At 48.7% G+C, this 22,960-nt stretch overlaps 1 protein-coding gene and 1 long non-coding RNA gene across 4 annotated transcripts in view; one reads left to right on the top strand and one right to left on the bottom strand.

Annotated features, from left to right (window-relative positions):
* The window catches only part of Gm38661, a 36,500-nt gene extending 21,965 nt beyond the window's left edge, over positions 1–14,535 (bottom strand). The window contains exon 1 of the long non-coding RNA XR_001779325.2: positions 12,416–14,535. This is a non-coding gene — a long non-coding RNA (predicted gene, 38661). The remainder of the gene's footprint in view (positions 1–12,415) is intronic.
* Cck (cholecystokinin) lies at positions 10,499–16,369 on the top strand. Of its 3 annotated transcripts, NM_001284508.2 has the most exons (4): positions 10,499–10,595; positions 11,661–11,876; positions 12,662–12,824; positions 15,992–16,369. In NM_001284508.2, exons 2-4 carry the CDS (start codon positions 11,663–11,665, stop codon positions 16,017–16,019), a joined length of 405 nt encoding a protein of 134 aa, NP_001271437.1. In that variant the 5' UTR covers positions 10,499–10,595; positions 11,661–11,662; the 3' UTR covers positions 16,020–16,369. The 3 variants fall into 3 exon arrangements, with proteins under 3 accessions (NP_001271437.1, NP_112438.1, XP_017168605.1); NM_031161.4 differs by lacking the exon at positions 12,662–12,824; XM_017313116.2 differs by lacking the exons at positions 10,499–10,595; positions 12,662–12,824 and adding an exon at positions 11,111–11,459.
* The last annotated feature ends 6,591 nt before the right edge of the window (positions 16,370–22,960 follow it).

Genomic DNA, 22,960 nt, shown 5'->3' with positions numbered 1-22,960 from the left:
CAGCCCAGGTCTCCCTTTAGAGCACTGTCATTCCTGCCAGCCCAGGTCTCCCTTAGAGCACTGTTATTCCTGCCAGCCCAGGTCCCCCTTTAGAGCATTGTCATTCCTGCCAGCCCAGGTCCCCCTTTAGAGCACTGTCATTCCTGCCAGCCCAGGTCTCCCTTAGAGCACTGTCATTCCTGCCAGCCCAGGTCTCCCTTAGAGCACTGTCATTCTTGCCAGCCCAGGTCCCCCTTTAGAGCACTGTCATTCCTGCCAGCCCAGGTCTCCCTTAGAGCACTGTCATTCCTGCCAGCCCAGGTCCCCCTTTAGAGCACTCTCATTCCTGCCAGCCCAGGTCTCCCTTAGAGCACTCTCATTCATGCCAGCCCAGGTCTCCCTTAGAGCACTGTCATTCCTGCCAACCCAGGTCTCCCTTAGAGCACTGTCATTCCTGCCAGCAGGCAGCGAAGCTCTCCAGGATTCTGACCTCCTCCCCAGCCGCAGGTCTGCTTGACAAACTGAGGCAGGGAGCAAGACTATAAAACCAAGATTCTTAATCAAAGGCTGAGCTTCTCCTTTTCCTCTTGACTCCAAGCTCCAAACTCTTACATAAGCAACACAATCTGGCAGACAAAAATCATTCTCTCACTCCTCTGCAAGTCCTTGGCAGCCCTGGGTACGGCAGCCGGAAGTTCCTCACCCATCTGGAGGCAGGATGCTGCCAGCCATCCCCACAGAAGCTAATAAACTCCTTCCTTCACCCATGTCCCAGGTGAAAGTATTGCCTAGATGCACATGTGCATACACACACACACATGCACACGCGCGCACGCATGTACACACACACATACACATACATGCACACCCACTCGAGCACACACATGTACAGGTATGCACACTCATGTGCACATTCTTCTCCAGCTGCTGGTTTGTAACAGTGTGTGGCTCTGTGCAGTTTCAGGCCTGCCCTAAAGAGCAGCCTAGGTTGTTAAGTTTAGGACTAATCAGGCCATGCCTACCCGTCCTAACCTTTCTTTCGGGCACTGTAAAATAATTGCAAATCCCTCACCTGTGAGCCTCAAACACCCTAACATGTCCCCCCAGTTCCAGGAGAATAATAGGCCCTTATTTAATTTTCACTTCCCTAAGGAAGTTTCCAGGCTGGGGCTGCCTGTCTGGACACCTGAGTGCTGCCGACAGAGGGTGTCTTAGTCCCTGTCCTACAGCGGTGAAGAGACACCACAACCAAGGCAGCTCTTATAAACAAGAGCACTTTACTGTGTATTGCTCACAGTTTCAGAGGTTTAGTCCATTGTCATCGTGGTAAGGAGCTTAGCAGTACACAGGTGGGTGCTGTGGAGCAGTAACTGAGTTATAATCCAATCCATTGGTGAAGGAAGACACTGAGCCTACCATGGGCTTCTGAAACTTCAATGGCCACTCACAGTGACACACTTTCTCCAACAAGATCACACTTTCTAATCCTTGTGATCCTTTCAAATGGTCCCACTTCCTATACTGACGAAGATTTCAAATGTATCAGCCTGTGGGGACCATTCTTATTCAAACCACCACACATGGGTCCATCTCTTCCTTACTTCCCTACGTGTCAGCCAAGTATTTGTTCCCAGAATGGAGATGCCACCTATGAATCAGAGATAGCCAGGCTGAAGCAGAGCTAGGCTGGAACCTCTCCCTTCCTCTGAGACCTGTAATCAGGGAGCCCTACTCTGCACTGGGGCCTGACCACTCCTCAGAGCCCCTACCCTCCTGCTGTCTGCCTTTGGCTTTAATAACTCTTCTACTAAATGTCTTATTCAGAAGGACACAAGCCTTACAATGGATAACTGTTCCAGTTTCATTCTGATGCTGTGAATATATATATATATATATATATATATATATATATATATATATATATACACCCTAATGATAAGCAGCTTAGGGAGAAAGGGGTTCATTTGGCATGCAATTTCAGGTTATGGTCCATTGTGGAGGGGTGTGGAGGGGAAGTTAAGACAGGAGCCTGAAGCAGGTCACAGCTCATCCACAGTCAAGAGCAGAGATCAATGCACACACCATTGCTTGCTTGTGCTCGGCTCAATTTCTTCATGCTTACGCTGTTCAGGATCCCTGCCTAGGGAATGGTGCCACCCATGGTGGACTTGGTCTTCCCATATCCGTTAATAACCAATACAATCCCCACAGACATAGCAACAGATCAACCTGCTCTAGATAATTCTTCAGTTGAGGTTCCCTTCCCAAGTGACTTGAGGTTGTACCAAGCTGATGGCTAAAAATTAACCCACAGAATGGTTAAGTCACTGTTCCTGTATTGGGACACATTGGTGAAACACTTCTATAAAAGAAATAGGTACTGAGGACATTCTATACATTAAGCTCTATGGGAAATTAAGGTAAAATCTGATAAACACTGCATTTACAGTGTCAGACAGGTGAGGCTGTTCTGCCCCGGGTCCCTCGGATGCCCCTCAGGCCTTAGAATGGCAATGTCTGTGCCTCCTCCCAGTTGTTTGCAGCCATGGGTCTCTCAGAAGAGCTGGATCATGGACACCCTAGAGACTGCTCTCAGAGGGGGCAGGCTGGAGACGGTGAGCACCCCGGCTCTCTCTTTCCCTCAAGGACATAAAAAACATTTACATATTGCCCTCCCTGTACCCCAGCACAACAAGCCTCACATATGTGTCCCCTTCTCACTGTCCGTTACACCTGTGGGTGTAAAAACACTGTTCTGTCCTCAAGGACGTGAGAGAGGGTTTATTCTGGAGCAAAGATGAATGACCACGGGCTCTGGGCTCTGTCTAGGGAATGCAGATTCAGATCACAGTGTCAGAACAAACACTGCAGACGCATTGCTGGGGAACACTGGGTAGGCAGTTCAGAGCCAAGCAGGAAAGTTTCTGCATAGACCTCGGCTGCTACCTGATGGCATCCTTAGCCTTTGGTTGGTGGAAGCTAGAAGTCGGTCAGGTTAATATACCCCAAGTATTTTTACCTGTCAGTCACAAGGACGTTAGGTCAGATGCAGGGAGGTGGGTGAGATGAATGGGGCTCTGAATGATGGCCTAGCGGAAACATAACAGGGCTCTGGACCTTCAACACCATCACTGTCATCCTGCTCAGGTGTCAGCTTGGCAGAAGGTTTGGTGGAAGGTACCGCTCTCCCAGGAACTTGTTCACAGGCTCTCCCTGGGGTTTTCCCCATTCACTGTTGCTTGAATGAACTGGATTCTCTTCAAAGTCTCCCCAGATTGAGGATTCCTCGCTTCCACACCAGCTTCATAGAAATCCCAGGGAAACAACAAAATAAGCTTCTGTGGTTGTTTTTGTTTGAGACGGGTTTCATGTAACCCAGGCTGTGTAACCCAGGCTGGCCACACACATGTACATGATCACACACATACGCACACACACACACATGCTATATAGGCAAGGAAGACCTTGAACCCCCGATCTTCCCAGCTTCGTCTCTCTAATGCTGGGGCTGTGGGTGTCCATCAGCACACCTGGCATGAACAACTGAAAGCTTTTCTAACTTGTGGGAGTTTTCTATGTCAAGCACTGACCATGTTTTAAAATTCCCTCCCCACTGACATACTGAGTGGGGGGGGGCACTTTGGAAGTGACCAGGTCACGGATGCTTCTGCTAATGTGAAATGTGCCCTTTAAGAATAGACTATCTTGGGCCAGAGAGATGGCGCAGCTGTCAAGAGCACTCGTTGCTTTTGCAGAGGACCTGTGTTTGATTCCTACATGGCGGTTCACAACCATCTGTAACTTCGGTTCCAGACCATATGACATCCTGTCCTGACCTCCTTAACCACCAGGCACTCACGTGGCACACAGATATACCTGCAGGCAAAATACTCATAATCATAAAACAAAAATAAAAAAATAAAAAAACAGACTTCCATCTGTCACCTGAGGTACAGCAGGTAGCTGTAGCCAAGCAGAGTCCTCAGCAGGTCCCACACCTTTCTGGTCCTGGAATTCCCAGCCTCTGGCTTCCAGGAACTCACTTTCTGCTCAGCCACTGGTCTATGGTGTTTTGTCCTACCAGCTTAGATGACTAACAGACAAGGCTGCCTTCCTGGCTGTCAAGGAGGTGGCTGTGAGCTACTTTCCAAGGGGAATGTCAGAGTCCAGAAGCAAAGAACTCACTATTCACGTGTACTGGTTCTTTCTCCCTTGCCTCTTCCCTCAGTCCTGATTTCTGGGATCCATCCAAGGTCATCTTCCACCCCTAGATGTCTGTCCTGGGTTCTGCCTCTGTAGGAACCCAAATGGAGGCAAAGTATCCTAAGGGAGCTCTCACAGGAAAAGTGGGCACTGCCCCCAAAGCCAGGACTGCTCCCTTCTTTCTTGTTAAGTTATTTCAGATAAAGTCTGATGACCATGCCCAAGGATCTTATAAAAGTGTCAGGGTATAGTCAGGCCAGTATTCTGAATCGTGGCCAGAGGAACTCTGCCTTGCAGCAAAGGTGGCAGAGCATACCTTTCCACACTAGGCATTTTTTCCTGAGGTGAACAGAAACCCTGATAAGGACTGAGTACACGAAAGTGTAACTGTCTCTGAGTCCTACTAGGTTGTGTGAGCCTGTGCTCACATCCACCACTATGACACTGGACAACTCTCTGGGCCCAGGTTTATGTCAATGTGGCTGCAGATGTAGGGCAGGATAAAACAAGAGCCTGCTGGGCAGGGTCATGCAGCCACTCCGAGTCACCCACACTCTCAATAAACCCAATAACTTCAGTTATTTCGCCAAGCTGGACTGGACAGAGGCTCTCTTTGGTCGGTCTGCACCCCCTTTACTGGGATGAATATGAGACTCACCAGACAGGGGTTTGGATGTGAATGACCGAGGTAAACCTGAACCTGTAGTCAGCAGCCAAATCTCCCCCAGAGGTCAGCACATCCCCTGTTAAGTGCCTCGAAGCTGCAGTTGGGTTGTGACTAAGCTCCATCAGAAAGGACGGACCAGTTGCTCAGTCAGCACAGGTGTGTGCTGACCAAAGGTCGCCACCCTTGTTATAATATCTTTTACATCACAGTTTAGACCTCTATCCCTTGTGGGGTTTTCTAGAGAATCATGAGAAGAAATATCCTACAAAACAGATCTTGTTTACATGATTTGGGAGAGGAAGGGGGTCATTTTCCTCCATACACATGACACTTACATCATAAATATTCATTAAAAAACACCTTTGAAAGCCATGGTGGAAAAGTCACTGTGCTCTGCCTACTCGTGGCACAGCCCAGCCCAGTAAACATTTCCCTCAGCTTCACTAAGTACGCTTCTTACACTGTCTCTTTTTCCAACTGGATCCCTTCCCTCTAGAAGATAGGAGTTGGAAGACCCACGTAATAAACAGACACTTGATTTGTGTCCCAGGAAACCACACAACAAATTACCATTTCTAAAATACGTTCAGGAGAAAAGAAGCCCTCAAGACCTAAAACAGACGCCTTTCCTAAAACCGATGCCTTCGTGGATACAGCAGACAGCTTCTTGACCTCCACTAAACAGGATGAGCGGTGGCAAGCAGAAATCCAATGAATAATAAATCAGGTTCCTGCTTGTCCCTCGATGCCTCACTAAGCTTCCTACACTGTGAAATGGACTCGTGTTGTTGAGAGGCCTCTCATGACTGGAAAAGCCCTTTGTTGAAAATGTCATGAATTTCCCAGCACTGAATGAGATATCATTTAACATTATAATTTTTTAAAGATCCATTTGTCTTATTTTATGTATGCAGGTGTTCTGCATGGATGGATGGATGGATGGGTGGGTGGATGGAAGGATGGATGGATGGATGGGTGGATGGATGGATGGATGGATGGGTGGGTGGCACATGCATGCAGTGCCTGAGGAATCAGAAGAGGGTGTCAGATCCCCTGCAACTGGGGTAACAGTTGGCTGTGAGCCACCATGTGGATTCTGGGAAGCAAACCTGGCTCCTCTGTAAGAGCAACAAGCACTCTTAACTGCTCAGCCATCTCTCCAGTTTGTCCTTCAACATTTTAATCACCAAAACCAGAATTAAATTCCTAGATTCCCAAATCGGCCAACAGTCAGATTTCTCCTCGTCACTTCTTCCTTTTTTAATTAGATATTTTCTTTATTTTCACTTCAAATATTATCCCCTTTCCTAGTTTCCCCCCTGAAAATCCCCTATCTCCTCCCCCCTCCCCCTGCTCCCCAGCCCACCTACCCACTCCCATTCCCAGTCCTGGCCTTCCCCTATACTGGAGCATAGAACCTTCACAGGACCAAGGGCCTCTCCTCCCATCGATGACCGAATAGGCCATCCTCAGCTACATATGCAGCTAGAGCCACAAGTTCCACCATGTGTTTTCTTTGATTGGTGGTTTTGGTTCCAAGGAGCTCTGGGGGTACTGGTTAGTTCATATTGTTGTTCCTCCTATGGGGCTTCAGACCCCTTCAACTCCTTGGGTACTTTCTCTAGCTCCTTCATTGGGGACCTTGTGCTCCTGGCAAATACAGAAGTGAATGCTCACAATCGTCCATTGGACGGACAGAGCACAAGGTTACTTTTTCCTTTCAAATATAACATCCGGACAAGATGTTGGCAGTCCTCCATTGGGGACAGAAAGGGTCCACCAAGGAGGAGTTCTGGGCTCTTAATGTGGAGTCTGGGGCAGGGGTGGGGCGCAGTGGAGACTACATAGTGGACACTACCTTTTTCATCCTGTTCCAGAGAGCAACTCGAGGGAGGACTTATTTTGGTTTGTGGTTAAAGGGAGACAGGCCATCATGGTGGGGAAGACTAACAGCAGGGAGCTTTGTGACAGCAGCAGAATAGGGCTGGACCTCCTACCTGCTCACACCTCCGTGGGACAGGAAGCCAAGACAGCAAGTGAGGCCTGGCAATCAACCTCCAGGCCTGCTCCAATGAGCCACTTTCTCCCATAAGGCTGTAGCTTCTAAGGGTTCCACAACCTCTCAGAACAACCCCACTAGCTGGGACCAAGTGTTCTAACATGAGAGAGAATCTCACATTCAAACAAATCTGCTACCATCTCTCAGCAGATGAAACACAATACAACCCACAACCAAGACACAACCCCTTCTTTATGTGGGCAGATAAGCTATCCCCCTTCCCTTCTAAGCATACAGGGAGCTCACACACCAAAGATCCCCGAGAAGGGTCCTCCAGCAGGCCTTCCTATGCATTCAAGCAAACTTGCCACCCAGCCATCTCCAACCTCTGCCCACTTCCGTGTACCCATCCAGGACCATCACACATGCAACTTATCTTCCCTGCTTGCTGTCTTTCTCTTCCACATCTCTCCTGCTACAGTGGATGTGTATATTGTTCACCGTGACCCTCTACGGCACCTGCAGACAGCTGGTGTTCTCAGCATGGTTATACTGAGATGAGACTGATGGGGCGAGAGGTGATCTCAGGGAACAGAAGTGAGGAAGTGAGGACCAGGAGAAGCTAGTTAGAGATGCTATCAGGGTTACTGCTGGAGCAAAGGACCTTTGAGAAGTTTCCAGAAGTTTCTAGAATGTTCCATTGCAGAACTGGGTTTTTCCATCCTTACTGGCTTAGGTTAGGCCTCTGGGGAGCAACATCGTCATTTATAGGAATAAAGCTTGAAGGAAGAGAAGTGGAGTTCCAGTGTATATGTGTGTGTGTGTGTGTGTGTGTGTGTGTGTGTGTGTGTGTAAAATTAGAGTGGGGAGAGGAACATAGAGCAAGGACATTGTCTCAAAAATCAACTGCTTCAGGGGCATTAAACTAATACAAGAGAAACGCAAGCCCCAGCCTCTCTTGCTGCTAAAGGTCATACTCAGAATTACTGTTCCTGCCGGGCATGGTGGTGCACGCCTTTAATCCCAGCACTCGGGAGGCAGAGGCAGGTAGATTTCTGAGTTCGAGGCCAGCCTGGTCTACAAAGTGAGTTCCAGGACAGCCAGGGCTATACAGAGAAAACCTGTCTCGAAAAACAAAACAAAACAAAACAAAACAAAACAAAATTACTGTTCTTGCCTCAGCTGCTTGGAGGAACCTCACTGAATCACTATGGCCATAGAATCCAGGCTCCACCTATTTTCCATCAGTCCTACCCAGAATTCCCAGGGAAGATGAAGAAACCATGGCTACAATATTTTATTAAATAAAGAGTCCATTGTGCCACCTTCTTCCAGCTTCTAACTGTCCTTGACACCTTTGGCTTCTCCTGGTGGCTTTTCTACTCTGGCCTTTGACCCTGCCTGTGGTCAGGTGCTGGACCCTTCTCCCGTTCCTTCCTCTGGCTGTCACACCTGGGAATCTGGGCAGAGATGCCTTTTCTCTTCCCTCGCTTCCCACCTTTTGAGTCTCTTCCTACAGCTTCCAGGTGGGAAGCCACCATCTACAGAAAGAGTCTTGGGTTGTACCTCCAGTGTCCCTCTGTCCAGGACTTGAGATCACAACCTTCTCTAGCTGTCCACCCATAACCTGGATTCATCCCCCACGCCCCGCCAGACACACACCAGTTGGTGTGTTTTCTTCTGAACTCCCCCTGTGGCCAATACACTCCCACCCACCCTTGTCTCTCAGCCCAGAACTTCACAGTCAGCCCCAGACACGGAGTACCTTTGGGTTTCTTGAAGAGCAAGATGCTGCTTCCATGCCTGGAAGTTTCTGCTTATGTCTACTGTTCTAGCTATTCGGATGTTCTATTGTAGGCACTTAGGACTCGTATAGTGTCTGCTACATTTCATGATAGTGAATAAATTTCACAAAAGCATATTAGGCTTCCTATAAATCTGTCCTCATTCCTCAATGGCCCTCCCATCTCCTGTCTTCCTAACCTGTCCTGGTCTCCCGTGTCTGCCCTAGGGACACCTCCATGTCACCACCAGACTCAGTGGAAATCCTTACTCCGCCCTTGGCTATTAGTGCAGATCTGAACTCAGTTCCTTGTACTTGCAGGCAAGCACTTCACTGGCTGAGCCGCCTCCCAGTTCCAGCTCCAGGCCCCCGGCTCCCAAAGGTGTTTATTTGTGTGGGTATTTATTTTGTCCAGTCTTGGTCACACCGCATCCTCAGGGGCTGGGCACAGTTCATAAATCTTGAGGCAAGCGATGGAGGGAAGGAGGCAGCTAAGCGTCCATATCTCAGCCACCGACCCAGGGAAGTCAGCGCCTGTGGATTCTGACCATATCGAACAGCCTTGTGCCCAGCTGCTTTATCCACAATTCCGGACATGCTCGATCTGTCACAGATACATTCCCACAACCTGAGCTGTCTTGTGCGGGAAATCACCCCACAGCATTTAATCTGTTGCTGTTTAAAACATGTTGCCTCTAGGTTGCAGACACCGCTAGAGCCACAACCATGAACCTAAACTCTTGGCATCACTTGCTGTTTCTCATAGTCCCCCTCAGCCGGAAGTCCCCAAACTGTGTGCCTTTTCTATTTAGAAAGAGTTTCTAACCCTTTCTCCATTCACCCTAGCTTGACAGGGTTGAGGGCATGGTTGCCCTGGCTGGTGGTGACCCCAAGTTACAAGCTAGCAGCAAGGAGGTTGCTGTGGGGCTTCCTCAGTATGTGTTCTGTGGAATGGGGTTAGAGGGATTCAGCAAATTCTAGCACCCTGGGCATAGATAATCACTTTGTTATGTGAGAACTGGGGGTTGCAGGATTGTGCGCACTACAGCAGAGAGAGCCCCCTCTCTCCTTCTTGCTTGGTAAGAGTCTTTTTCTCAGCCAAGATCCTCATCACCCAGCGAAATCCCATAACTTTAGAGGGACTAGACTGGAAAGGGTGATCTGAGCTCTTGGGAAGGTGCGAGCCCAGCCCGCATGGCTCAGCCAGCCAGAGCTTGGGAGTGCCTGAGACACTCTCTGGCGCCACTTCACGACCAAAAGCATCAGTAGATGATAGGCCCCTGGGAAGTCGTCGTGGAAAGAAATTACAAATCTTTTTCCCAGAGGCTTTTCGCAGAAAGGCAGGAGCTGCACCCGATCTTACAATTGTGTAAGAATAGAATCCAGGATGCCAACTGCAATTGAGTTCTGAAAAATTGGGAGCCCGATTTCCCTCTCTTACTTGTGAGAGCCCACTCAGGTCTGAGGTGGTCCCAGAGAACACACCAGGATTACATCTGCTGACACCCAGCCTGTGAGGGTCCCCCAGTTTCCTTGAAGGATTTGATCCCCAAAGCTCACTGAACTTGGTCAGCTTCTCCATTGCAGATAAACTCCTGTTTTTCACCGAGAGTGGAGGTGGCACCCTCCCTGAGGTGGACTCTGCACAGGCGCCGAACAGGTGGGAAGGAAGCTCTTTAGATAAAGAGTAAGACCCATGCAAAGTGCCCCCCTGGGAGGGGCTATCCTCATTCACTGGGACGCTTCCCTTCTCTCCGGAGGGCCACATCAATCGGTGGTCCCTCCAGTGGCTGCCTCTGAGCACGTGTCCTGCTGGACTGCGTCAGCACTGGGTAAACAGATGACTGGCTGCGAACCGGGAGGAGCTATTTAAGAGCAGTCACCCTCCCGCCTGCCCTCAACTTAGCTGGACTGCAGCCTTCTCCGCTGGAACTCGCCAAGCCAGCTGATTTCCCCATCCAAAGGTAAGTAGCTGGCTGATCCAACAATCTTGAGTGTGAAGAATATTGGCCTGCAGCTTTGCACCTCTTGCTGTTTAGTCTTTCCTTTTTCTGTGCCTTCCCTCCCTTGACAGCTAGAAAGATTTCCTGAAGTCAGAAATAGCCTTAAAATGCATCTGGGTGGGTACTGCTGCGGAGAGACTTGTTGTATGTTCTGTTTACAGCAAGGCTGGGAATAGCCACTCTTAGGGTTTCTCTGCTGTTCGGAGCACTTTGCAATCATTTAAAAGAAACTACCTAGAGGTTTAAAGATTTATGCCCATTTTCTAAATGCTGCATTAAAAAAATTTTAAGGCTTTGGGGAATAAAAACACATCATTATGATACAGCACCCATCTGCTCAGTTCTCAAGTGTAGCAGGGCTTTGGCCACATCTGAGGACTGGGCACAGATTTCTGGCTTTTGCTTTGTATAGTGACTTCCCGTAAAACGCAGAAGAATCTATATAAATACAGCTTCTTTTTATGGGCCCACACTTAAAACGGCGTTTCCCAGTGTCCTGACATTTTTAATGTAGTGAATAAATTTAATCTCTCACATTTCTCTCCAGAAGTATCCTCCCCGTGTTTGTCTGTCCGTTTGTCTTTCTGTGTCTCTCTCTGTCTCTCTGACTCTCTCTCTCTCTCTCTCTCTCTCTCTCTCTCTCTCTCTCACACACACACACACACACACACACACACACACACACACACACACGCTTCATTCTGCTTTTCTGGTTAGAAGAGAGATGAGCTACAAAGGCGTCCTGGAACTTCAGGAAAGCAAGAGGAAACGCTGCTTCTGATCAGGGCAGAAAAATCGGGACTCTGCGGGATTCCCAGGTCCCAGGTGTGGATAACACAAAAGCCAGGCAGAAATTATCGCGGTGGCCAGGGCGCATCTAGGAACTTCGCTTGGCTACGGTTGAGCCAGTCTGACCCGGCTGCAGCCCCCATGTTCAGCCTCAGCCGACTTCTGTGTGCGGGACTTTGGGCTGGAGCACGCTGAGGCCAGTCTTTGGTTCACTCTCCTCGCCTTTGCTTCCCATAGCCATGAAGAGCGGCGTATGTCTGTGCGTGGTGATGGCAGTCCTAGCTGCTGGCGCCCTGGCGCAGCCGGTAGTCCCTGCAGAAGCTACGGACCCCGTGGAGCAGCGGGCGCAAGAGGCGCCCCGAAGGCAGCTGCGGGCTGTGCTCCGGACGGACGGCGAGCCCCGAGCGCGCCTGGGCGCACTGCTAGCGCGATACATCCAGCAGGTCCGCAAAGGTAAGGGTGTCCGCTCCCCGTCAGGCTTCTGCTGCGGCTCCAATCTTGATCCTTTCAGCACTGGCAGGGAGGAGGAAACAGAGGACGCACAAGGAGCAAAATTTTCACTTTTCTTCCCTGAGGTACGCTGCACAGCGCTGAGCAGTAGACAGGCGGTGTTCACAGGGGAGGTGGGCGGAGGGCTTACCTCGTTGGTAAGGGAAGCCGGCTAACAGACCCTTTTCTGAACTGATTTTGACACTGTCTTCGGATGAAATATAAAACCGTTTTAGGACAACATTAAAAAATAATAATAATCAAGTGCTGGTAAGATTCCTTAGATCCGCCCTATCGCTTCTGCTGGGGGCCACCAGGCTCTGACCTTGGGAACCCCTCAGGCAGGAAGTGGGTCGGCGCTGAGACAGCCTGAGATCTGAAAAGAGCCGGAGGCCTTGTGCACCTCTCCCCCAGTACAGAGCAGGAGGAAAGGGTCAAAGGGCCAAGAGCGTCCCCTTGACTGCAAGCAGGGGGCTGACCTCACAGGGAGAGTTCTATCTTACCTTTCTGTAGCTGTTGGAACGCTGAGCTTCTCCGCTTTGGAAGGCCTTTCCCATGAATCCCATGGGCGATTCTGCGCCTTGCCCTTTGAATGTTTCTTTCTGTGCCCAAACCTCTCATTGTAGAGAAAAGATGAGAGCAGAGCGAACCAGATCCCCTCCCAGCTCTGGAATTCCGAGGGTAGCCTTCAGGAGTCGTGGCTCGTGGCTGGCCCCTGAGACAGCTTTCATCTCTGACTTTATTCGCAGTGGCATGGATGGTGACCTCTGGTTGGGTGTTAACCTGGACCAGTAGAGCTGGATTAAAACACAGGAGGTGGGCATCCTTTCTGTGGAGCTCACGAACCCAATTTTTCCTGCCCGCATTTGAACAGCCCATGGCTTGTCGACCTGTCTGCATTTGGCTTGACTGGTGAGGGAAAACTGGACCTCCTGGTTGAGTCTCCTAGAATTTCACATGAAGATAATACCAGAGGAAATCAAACGATTTCTTACTTTTCTTCCTGTTTAGGAACTCCCACTACAGCTTCCCCTTTCTAGGTTATTTTCTTGCTAATTCAACAGAGAGGAGAAAGAGGAGGATGGAGGGATAGAGGGAGGAAGGAAAGGAGGGAGATTAGATAGACAGATAGATAGACAGACAGACAGAGATGGATGGACAAATAGATAGATGGACAGATAGATAATTGAATAATGAGAAAACCTGGAAACATGGGATGCCCCTCTCCATTCCCTCTGATCACTCATGTAGGATCCACTCTCTGGTGTAGACCACCAGCAGCCCCTTCTGAAGTATTCTAGACTTCACTGAGCAGTCAGTCTAGAGCCCATTTGCCTAAGTTTAGGACTATTCCAAACAGTTCTAGCAACAGAAAGCCTGGTTGCTGAATTATTGCCTAGAACCCACACATGACAGTGGAGAGGGGGTGTTTTTGTTTTCCAGCCGAGGTCCTAGCTGAAAGCTCCTCTGAGCTCTCTTCTTTGACCACTCAGGAAAGAGTTGGATTCCTTACCTCACCCTATGACTTGGTTCTAAGTCCTTCACTATGCAGTGCTGGGGAAGGATGCCAGGAAAGGTGGTAGCGCCACACCTGAGGACAGATCTGTGTAGCTTATGAGAACCGAGGCATGTTCCAAACACAGCATCCATGACTGGTTGCATGGCCATGCACTGGCCAGGCTGCTGGCTTGACAGAAGCTGGTAGCTCAGAGCCCTCAAAGTGAATACTAATCCCTCAGCAGGCAGGACGATAGGCTGTGTTTCCATGTGACTGTACAGGGACCCAGGCTGCATACATGCTGGTTATTTTTAATCCGAAAGGTGATGAACAGTTACATAGCTGAAGCTTCTTTGCACGGGCCAGGCTATCTACCCCCAAAACCTCACTGAATGGATTCTCAGTTCCCAAACAGGGAGGGAAGGCATGGGGCCAGAGAGGAAACACAGTTGCTGATCATTGTGGTGGTTTTCTTAAGATTATCTGGTTAAATTCATTATACAGTTAGTCTGGATAACTGACTCTGTGGTGTCTTTTGAAAAAAAAAGTTTTATTAATGTGTATTAATTATGCCATAACGGTGAGTTTCATGATGACGTTTAGTACACCGTATATCACATTCAAATCAATACCCTACAACCTTCATCTATTCTCTCCCCCGCCCCTGCTCCCGAGCCTCTTGCCAAGTAACCTCTCCTCTACTTCTCTACATTCTTTTCAATGACCCAAGAGGTCTCATTAGGGCTGCTTACTGGAGCATGGGCAAAGATGTATCAGTAAGTAATCCTTCTGGCTGTGCTCGCCTGTGGGCAGGAGCTGGCCGGGAAGCTGCCTGCAAAGCACCCAAAAGGTAGAAACATTGTAGCCCTAGCTCAGTGGGAGCCATGGAGAGGTTTCCACTTTTCCACGGAGGTCCCGAGGGACCACTCTTTACCCTTAGTCAGCATAGAAGGTGCTATACTGGTTACAAGCCCAGGAGGCCATTGACAAACAGTGTGGGGTGGGACCATGCCATCTGCCTTCAGAGGGAGGAGTCTTGTCACCACACCCCTCCTTGCCCAGATCACACAGTTGCCACACAGTTGCTGGAACACATTGTTGGTTATAGCATTGTGCTTTGGTCAAAATGGCTGATTTAAGTTTCGTCTTTTGTGACTTTTCATTCCGGTTTTTTTTTTTTAATGTTGTCAAAATGCCAGTATTTTAATCTGACAGGATTTATTCTTCTGGTTATTATTTTTAAAAGAATGTAGCTTTCTAATCATTTATAAACAATATTCATATATAGAGAGAGACCTTGATTCTATTACTTTAAAAAAATTTTTTTTTTACTTATTCACTTTACACCCTGCTCACTGCCCCCCTCCCAGTCACCTCCTCCCATAATCCTCCCTCCATTCCCCTTCCCCTTCTCCTCTGAATGGGTGGAGACCCCTGAGTACCCTACACACACACACACACACACACACACACACACACACACACCCTGGCACATCAAGTCGCTTCAACACTCTCCCACTGAGGCCAGACAAGGCAGTCCCACTGGTAGAACATATCCCACAGACAGACAAAAGCTTTTGGGATAGTCCCTGCTCCAGTTGTTCAGACCACATGAAGGTCAAGCTGCACATCTGCTCCATATGAGCATGGAGGCCTTGGTCCAGTCCATGCATATTCTTTGGTTGGTGGTTCAGACTCTGAGAGCCCCAGAATCCAGATTAGTTGACTCTCTTGGCTCCTATTACATTTTAAATATTTATTCATGAGGAGGAGCTGTGCCAGGGTAATCCTGTGGAGCTCAGAAGACTCGGACTCAGGAGTCTGCTCTCATCTTCCACTGTGAGGGTCCAAGGACTCAAACTCTCGCTGTCAAGCTAAACACTAAGCATCTTTACCCACTGAGCTGTCTGACTGGTCCTCATTCTAAAAGTTTTTTCTTCTCTCTCTCTCTCTCTCTCTCTCTCTCTCTCTCTCTCTCTCTGTGTGTGTGTGTGTGTGTGTGTGTATGTGTGTGTGTGTCTCGTGTGTGTGTGTGTGTGTGTGTGTGTGTATCACAAGGTGTGTACTTGGCACAGTGCACGGTGGAGGTCAGAGGTCAACCCTGGGTGTTGGTTGGTCCTTACCTCCCCCTGGTTTGAGGCCGGGTCCTTTTTGTTACTTGCTGATATACTTTGTACTCCAGGCTACTTGACCCATGAGCTTCTAGGGGATTCTCCTGTCTCCACCTTTCATCTCAGCACAAAGACCTGAGTTTGATACCCAAGAAACCACACGAAAAAGCTGGGTGTGGTCTGTTCCTACAACCCAGGGATGGGGAGGCAGATAGGATCACAGAGGCTTGCAGCTGGAGTAGCCCAGCCAGTGAGCTCCAGGTACATTAAGAGGCTCTGTCTCGGCAAGATGGGAAAGAGACTGAGGTACACACAAATGTTCATATGCCTATGTATATGCTTTTATGCGCATACATGCATGCACACAGGCACACATGAGAGCCCTAGCTTTCCCCCACTGCTTTAGTCCTGACTTACACTGGTCATATTCTCAGATCTAAGGCTCTCCTCTCCTTCTCTTCTCCCTGCAGCTCCTTCTGGCCGCATGTCCGTTCTTAAGAACCTGCAGAGCCTGGACCCCAGCCATAGAATAAGTGACCGGGACTACATGGGCTGGATGGATTTTGGCCGGCGCAGTGCCGAGGACTACGAATACCCATCGTAGTGGGCCAGCGTCTTGGCCCTGCTTGGAGGAGGTGGAATGAGGAAACAACCACACATACGACCCCTCGCCTCTAATGTCTGACGTTTTGAGTATCTATTTATTAAGTCCCCAATGTGAAATCTGTCCAGAGTGTGCAATGCAGCCACATCTCAGCCTAGCTGTGTGGTCGGAAGGCAGTGTTTCCTTCAGTGACTCCCAGACCTAATGTTGCTATGCTATTAAAGAGATTTCCTTCTGCCCCTCATTCATTGTGTCCAGTGGGAGTTCCCAGACCGGACAAGGAGGGGAGCCTGGTACATGATATCAACAGGTAAAGCCTTGCAATAGATGGCTTCAGAAATGGTTTGGGGCATGAGTGCAGGGCACAGAGCTGGCCTCCAGTAAATGCAAGGTGGCCTGTGGGACCCTTGGGTTCAGCTCCAGGGCCCACCCTTGGCTATACTGATGCTGATCTCTTCTTACACCCCTCCTACCCCAAGATCTCTCTAGGGTTCTCTCAGCTTTTAATAAGTTACAGGGCAATGGTCACCCCATAGTTTGTCTTCTACAGACCAGGGGTGAGCCCTGAAAGGTAGAAATGGATGACCCCATACCCCAGCTGGTGAGTCGCAGATTTGAAGGCTGGTGCACCCAGATGAGTAGGATTCCATTACCCAACACCCTCAATCTACAGAGAGGAGGGCATCACCAGGGGATAGTGATGAACCGCACACCTCCAAGCCGACTCTCAGGAGACTCCTACTGGCCACAGACTATTCTTAGGCTTCTACTGATGTAGCACCAAGCCTGGGCTGTGTCACCTGTCCTGGGAAATCCATACCTCTTCTGCCACAATCAAAAAGGACACTGATGTATTAGAGAAATGATTCCATCCTCGCCTAGCTTGCTGGCTTTATCAGGTTTACCTAAGGCAGCACAGACCAACATGGGCGGCAGCTCACGAAAGCCGCGTCTTCAGAGCTCCCTGCACAACTTGCAGGCAACTCCACGGAAGAGTCTCCTCTTCCATTTATAAAAACCATTGACCAGTTTTATAATCGGGGTTGGGGGCTTGTTTCCTGTGAGTTTCATAAGCCTGGTGAGTCTCCCTGTCCCCTTGAGGAGGAAATGTTTAATCTAGAGGAAACAGTTACACAACAGCCTGTGACGGCTTGCCTTCAGCCCTGTCACACTGCAGTCAGTCAGGCATGCTGGGAAGACTCCTGCCATCCAGAGCAGAATCTGTTCATTCTCTGTGGGCATCAGCAAAGGGATCTAAGAACCACCACCCGCAGTGCAGCTCCTCCCGACCAAGGCCTGCAGGACAGAGTGGCACAAATGGGACATATATTGAAAGCAACATTTTCCAATCTATGTCATGTTCAGCAAGCCCACCCTGGCCCACCTTCACCTGCTGGGATCTTCAGTGTTTCTTCAGTTGTAGAAAAGGGATCCCTAGTCTTCCTGGTGACCCCAGGGAAACACGGTCAGAGAAATCTTTAACCTGAGCACACGTTAGAATTCCGTGTAAAATTAAGATGCCAAGTAGATATCAGAATGCACTGTCTCCTCCTTGGGTTCTCACTCCATTTGGTCTGACAATCTGCTCTCTGAGACTGCCCCGGATATGAGGTATCTGATTGCCATTTGTGATAGTAACTTGGTAACTTGATAACTTGACTGGATATAGGTCAGCCAGGAGACACATCTCTAGCTGTGTATTTCCAGAGAAGAGAAACTGAAGACGAAAGAACCACCTAAACATGTGGCACCATCCGTGGGCTAGGATCCCAAGCTGAATAAAGGGAGAGAGCGAGCTGGACACCAGCATCCACTTCTCTGCTTCCTGATGCTCCCATCATCCTCTCTGTCCAACACGGTAGACCGTATCCCTCTAAACCTCGAGCCGATCTAAATCCTCCCTCCCTGAAGTTGTTCTGGTCGCAGAGAGGGGACTAGTAACTAACGTACCATAAGTCATTTGAAAACATCTGTAGGTCTGTGTTTTTAGCATACCACCAAGCGTGGGGTGGGTGGGGTGGGGTGGGAGAGTATACCCTGTGTGCAAATGTGCGTGGGGGTAGGGATGGGGTGGGCGAAGGACTCAGAATTGAACACAAAGCCAACAGTACCCAAGGAATGAAGAACAGATCTGAATTAGTGGCTTTTGAATCGCCAGGCATGTGGGCACTAAGTTTTTTCAAGGACTCCTAGAAATATAAAACCCATGCACCTTGGTGATGCTGTTCAACTTATTCTTTAATAAAGAACCTGTAGGAAACACAGGCATCTAAAGGGACAAGAGACACACAGACGATGAGGGGTGGCTCTCGTGTCAATAAGATCAACAAAGTCAATAATCCATCCCCAGAACAGAGATTAGTTGTCTTTTTGAATATTTCCCCTTATGCCTCTCCAGACACATCAGTAGGCTCTAACAGAGAGCTGACAGTGTCTGGATTCAAGGACTGGTGCTGGTGGTACCAAACAGGGGTGAGCTCCACAGAAGGACTCCGTATACTGGTGTCTTTTCTCCCAATTCAAGGACTTAGCTCCTTGGGTGGAGTAGCCATGGTAGCAGGCAGCAGGAGGTGGCTGGTCACGTGGTATCTACAGTCAGGAAGCAGAGAGACAAGGGCCCATGTTCAGCTTTCTCCTTTTTATTCATTCGGGGCCATGGTCTGTGGGATGATGCCACCCACAGTTAGGATGGATTGTCTCTCCTCCGTTCAGTCTTTCTAAAAACATCCTCAGAGACATAGCAGAGCTGTCTCTTCTAGGCGGCTTTTTTCTCATCAAACTGACAAGAGCAGACGCCTCATGTGCCAAAGGAAAGACTCTTAGTCTCTCAACTTCATTCCTAGGAGCGTTCAATATTTTTCCCTGGCACCTTTGAATCATTGCTCATCCTGGAGGTAAATACAGCAGGAACCAGGCAAAGAGAGAGCTGCGGCCTCACTAATTTCCCCTGGGCTCTAGATTCGACAAATATTTGTTATCAAATGTGAAAAGCATTTGTTGTGTCTTTCTTCAGCTCTGAGCTACAGCATCTGCTCCAGATTCCCCATCACTTCCTGGATCCCACTGGGCAAAGCTCTGCTCCCCTCCCCAGTAGTATCACCTCCACTCACTCCTGAGTCTGATCTCACCCCTCACCCCTCACCCCCTCGCCTCCCTGAAAACACTAAACTCAGTTCTGACTTATCTTCCCTGAAAAGCACGGCTGGATCTTCCTGATCCTTGGGCTCTGCCTCACCCGCTGACCCATCCTCTAACTTCTCTGCTTTGCCTCTTTCCTTATTACCTCTCAGAATTACACTGTATATTAAATGCTTGCTTGTTCTTTCTCGCCTACTAGGACATCGGTCCCATAAGGGCAGGGTTTTGTCTGTTTCATTTAATTTCCACACTTACCATAGTGTCTGGACTCAATAAATATTTGTATAATGGATTAGTCAGCAAAGGAAAGTGTCTCGGATCCCTTCCAACAAGGTTGCAGATGGGTTCTAGAAGCAATTTCATTAAGAAAGTAAAACATGCACAAGGGCATGGTCGAGTCCTTCCAAGCCAGCACAGGAAGCCGAAAGGCAGGCTGTCACACAGATGTCATGCATGAGGGACATGCACAGAGTGACAGAGTATTAAAGTACACCCACCCCTCCCCCTCACACACTCAGCCTCAGTTCTTTTTCTCCAGTCAAAACCCAGACAGGGAGCCAGTGAGATTGCTCAGGAAGTAAGGTTGCTTGCCACTAAACCTGATGGCATGGATTCCATATCTAGGGGCCCACAGGTGGACAGAGAGAATTGATTCCCATGAGCTGTTCTCCACATACACACTGTACCAGGTGTGCACCCCCAAAATAATAAGCTAAGGAATTCCTATTGTACAGTTGACTTTTTAAAGCTTAGAAAATACTGATAATATTAGAGGGAGAAAGGGGACACATGGTGATTTTTCAGTGGGCTTTCTCAAGTGTGTCAAAGACGTGAAAACTGTCCAGATAGCTGCTGGCACGGGTCTGAAATCCTAGCTACTTGGGAGGCTGAGGCAGGAGGACTGTGAGTTCAAGGCAACTTAGCAGCAAAACTGTGTCTCAAAATAAAAAGTAAAGAGAAAGCCAGAGATGTAGCTAAGCAATAGAGCAGCTAGCATAGGTAAGGCCTGGAATCCATTCTCAACACCACCAACACACACACACACACACCATTCTCGCACACTCACACACAGACATATGCACAATCACACACACCCCACTCACACAATACATTCACACACTTAACACACAAACATACAAACACACACACCACTCACACAAACACTCACACTCATTCACACAGGCACACACAATGCATTCACACATTCACACACACACAGTCACATACACAACACACAACACTCACACTCATGCAAACACTCACACTCATTCACACAGATACACACACAATACATTCACACACTCACACACACAGAGTCACATACACAACACTCACACTCATTCACACAGATACACACACAATACATTCACACACTCACATACACAGTCACATACACAATACTCACACTCATGCAAACACTCACACTCATTCACACAGACACACAATACATTCACACGCTCACACACACACTCATACTCTGAGGGGTGCATTTGCACATGAGATAGATCACTTTAAAGTTCTTTTTTAAGGCCTTCAGAGTTCCAGCATCTCTGAAATCTGACCAGCTGAATCTGTTGCGTTTCTTTTCCTAGGAGAAGTGACCACTTCACGGTACTTTGTATTCTGGGGGCATTTGCTGTGTGCCCTGGACAACGTGAGCATTCCCCTGAGGCCCTGAACCTTGTTGGCATCTTAGAATGTGTTGGCATTTTTGCTTTAGTGGGTTATCAGCCCAGTTAAGTCTGCACAAGTTTCACCACCTTTTGGCCATGCCCACAGCAGTCTGTTTGAAGAGAGTAAAGGCTGCCCCTGGGCCTCCTTTCTGGCAGGTGCCCAGTGGCCAACCTGGGAACTGATTCATCCGAGACCACAGCCATCAGAGCCTTCAGTGGGGGAGTGAGAGTGACTGGCAAACATTGTGCACATGTGCAAAATTATCTATAGACAAGCTTAAATGATGATAATGATGACAATATTAATAAAAGGACTTTCCAAAGAGTATTAACTTAACGTTGAAGAGAACCTACCCTGAATGTTGTGGTATTCGCACATGCACTGGGATTCCAGGCTGAGTAAGAGAGGAAGAAGGAAGCCAGTCAGGCACTACATACCCCTTCCTTGCTCCACCAGGATGAGAGCCACCAGCCCGCTAACCCCCTCCACCACCTTGCTTTCTTCACTGCAACAGACGATCACCTGTCTTCTTCTTGTACTCAGCAACTTATCAGGCATTCAGCACTGAGAAGCGACTGTGGTGGTTTGAATAGAAACGGCCCCCATGGGCCCTTACATATGAATTCTTGATCATGGGGAATGACACTATTAGGAGGTGTGGCCTTATTGGAGAAAATGTGTCACTGGAGTGGGCTTTGGGGTTTCAAAAGCTCAAGCCAGGCCCCGTGTCTTGCTCTTTCCTGCTGCCTGCTTACCCAGATGAAGAACTCCCAGCTACGGAGTCTGCCTGTGAGCGGTCACGCTCCCCCACCATGATGAAAATGAGCTGAACCTCTGAAACTGTAGGCAAGTCACAATGAAAACTTTCTTTCCTAAGAGTTGTTGTGGTCACGGTGTCTCTTCATAGCAGTAGAACGCGGACTAAGACAGTGACCAATGCAGTATCCAGCAACTGCTGCGTGAACCATATCCCTGATGGGGAAGCTTCAGGCACAGTAACTTACCCATGAGCCCCCAGTGGGTGCTTACGCATTCTGTTCAGGTTGCTGAAGTCTCTCTGTGAGGCCATGTTGAAATCTGTAGGACTTTTCCTCCTTTGTTATTCAACCAACTGAAAATTTGAGATGATTAAATTATCTTATAAGGTTGCGGAATTATATTTTTAATGAGTGATTTTTCATTCTGTCCCTGAGCTTTTAAAGTGACCACCAAAAGGAATGAATTCGGAAGACCACCCAATCACCAGAAAGAAAATAAAGATGGCTGTCAAATAAAATGCTTTCTGTATAATTAAAACCAAAAGGGGGGGGGCAAAAATCCAAACAACTCTTCAAGATATTTTAAAGACAACTTGGTAACCATGGTTACTTCTAATTAGCGAGCCAGCTTCCTCTGCCTTCCAGATCTGAGTAGAGGAAAAGTGGAAGGAAAAACAATTCCAGAAAAGTGAAAATGTTAAGTTCTGCCCAGCGCATCCACGGTTGTGTTTAGAGCATAAAAACTGGAGAATTTGCTGCTGGCAAGCTGGCTGCTCCCACCTTCACCTTTGCCCTGTCTCACAGGGAGCTGTAACCACAACCACAGCCCGGGATGTCTACAAAGTCTCCTTGGAAGAAGTAACACCAGGGGCAGAGCCTGAACCGGCAGAATTAAGGTGCTTCATAGTCAACTTTAGGTGTCAACCTCACACAAACCTAGAGTCGCCATGGAGGAGGGAGCATCAGTCATGAGATTGGACTGTGGGCAGTCTGGGAGGCTTTTGACTGAGGACTGATGTAAGAGAGCCCAGTCCACTGTGGGTGGTGCCAGCCCTGAGTGGGTACTTCTGGTCTATATAACAAAGCAAGCCATAGAGGGATCCAGTAAGCAGTGTTTCCCCTATCTGCTTCAGGTCCTGTCTCCAGCCTCCTGTCTCGGCATCCCTCAGTGGTGGACTGTAACGTTAAACAGACCCTTTCCTCCCCAAGTGGCTTAGGTCACGTTGTCTTTCACCCCAACAGAAAGAAAACTTGAACAGGGTAAG

Source organism: Mus musculus, chromosome 9 (assembly GCF_000001635.26).
Source record: "Mus musculus strain C57BL/6J chromosome 9, GRCm38.p6 C57BL/6J".
Lineage (NCBI taxonomy): Eukaryota > Metazoa > Chordata > Mammalia > Rodentia > Muridae > Mus > Mus musculus.
This window is presented reverse-complemented; position numbering and strand designations above follow the sequence as displayed.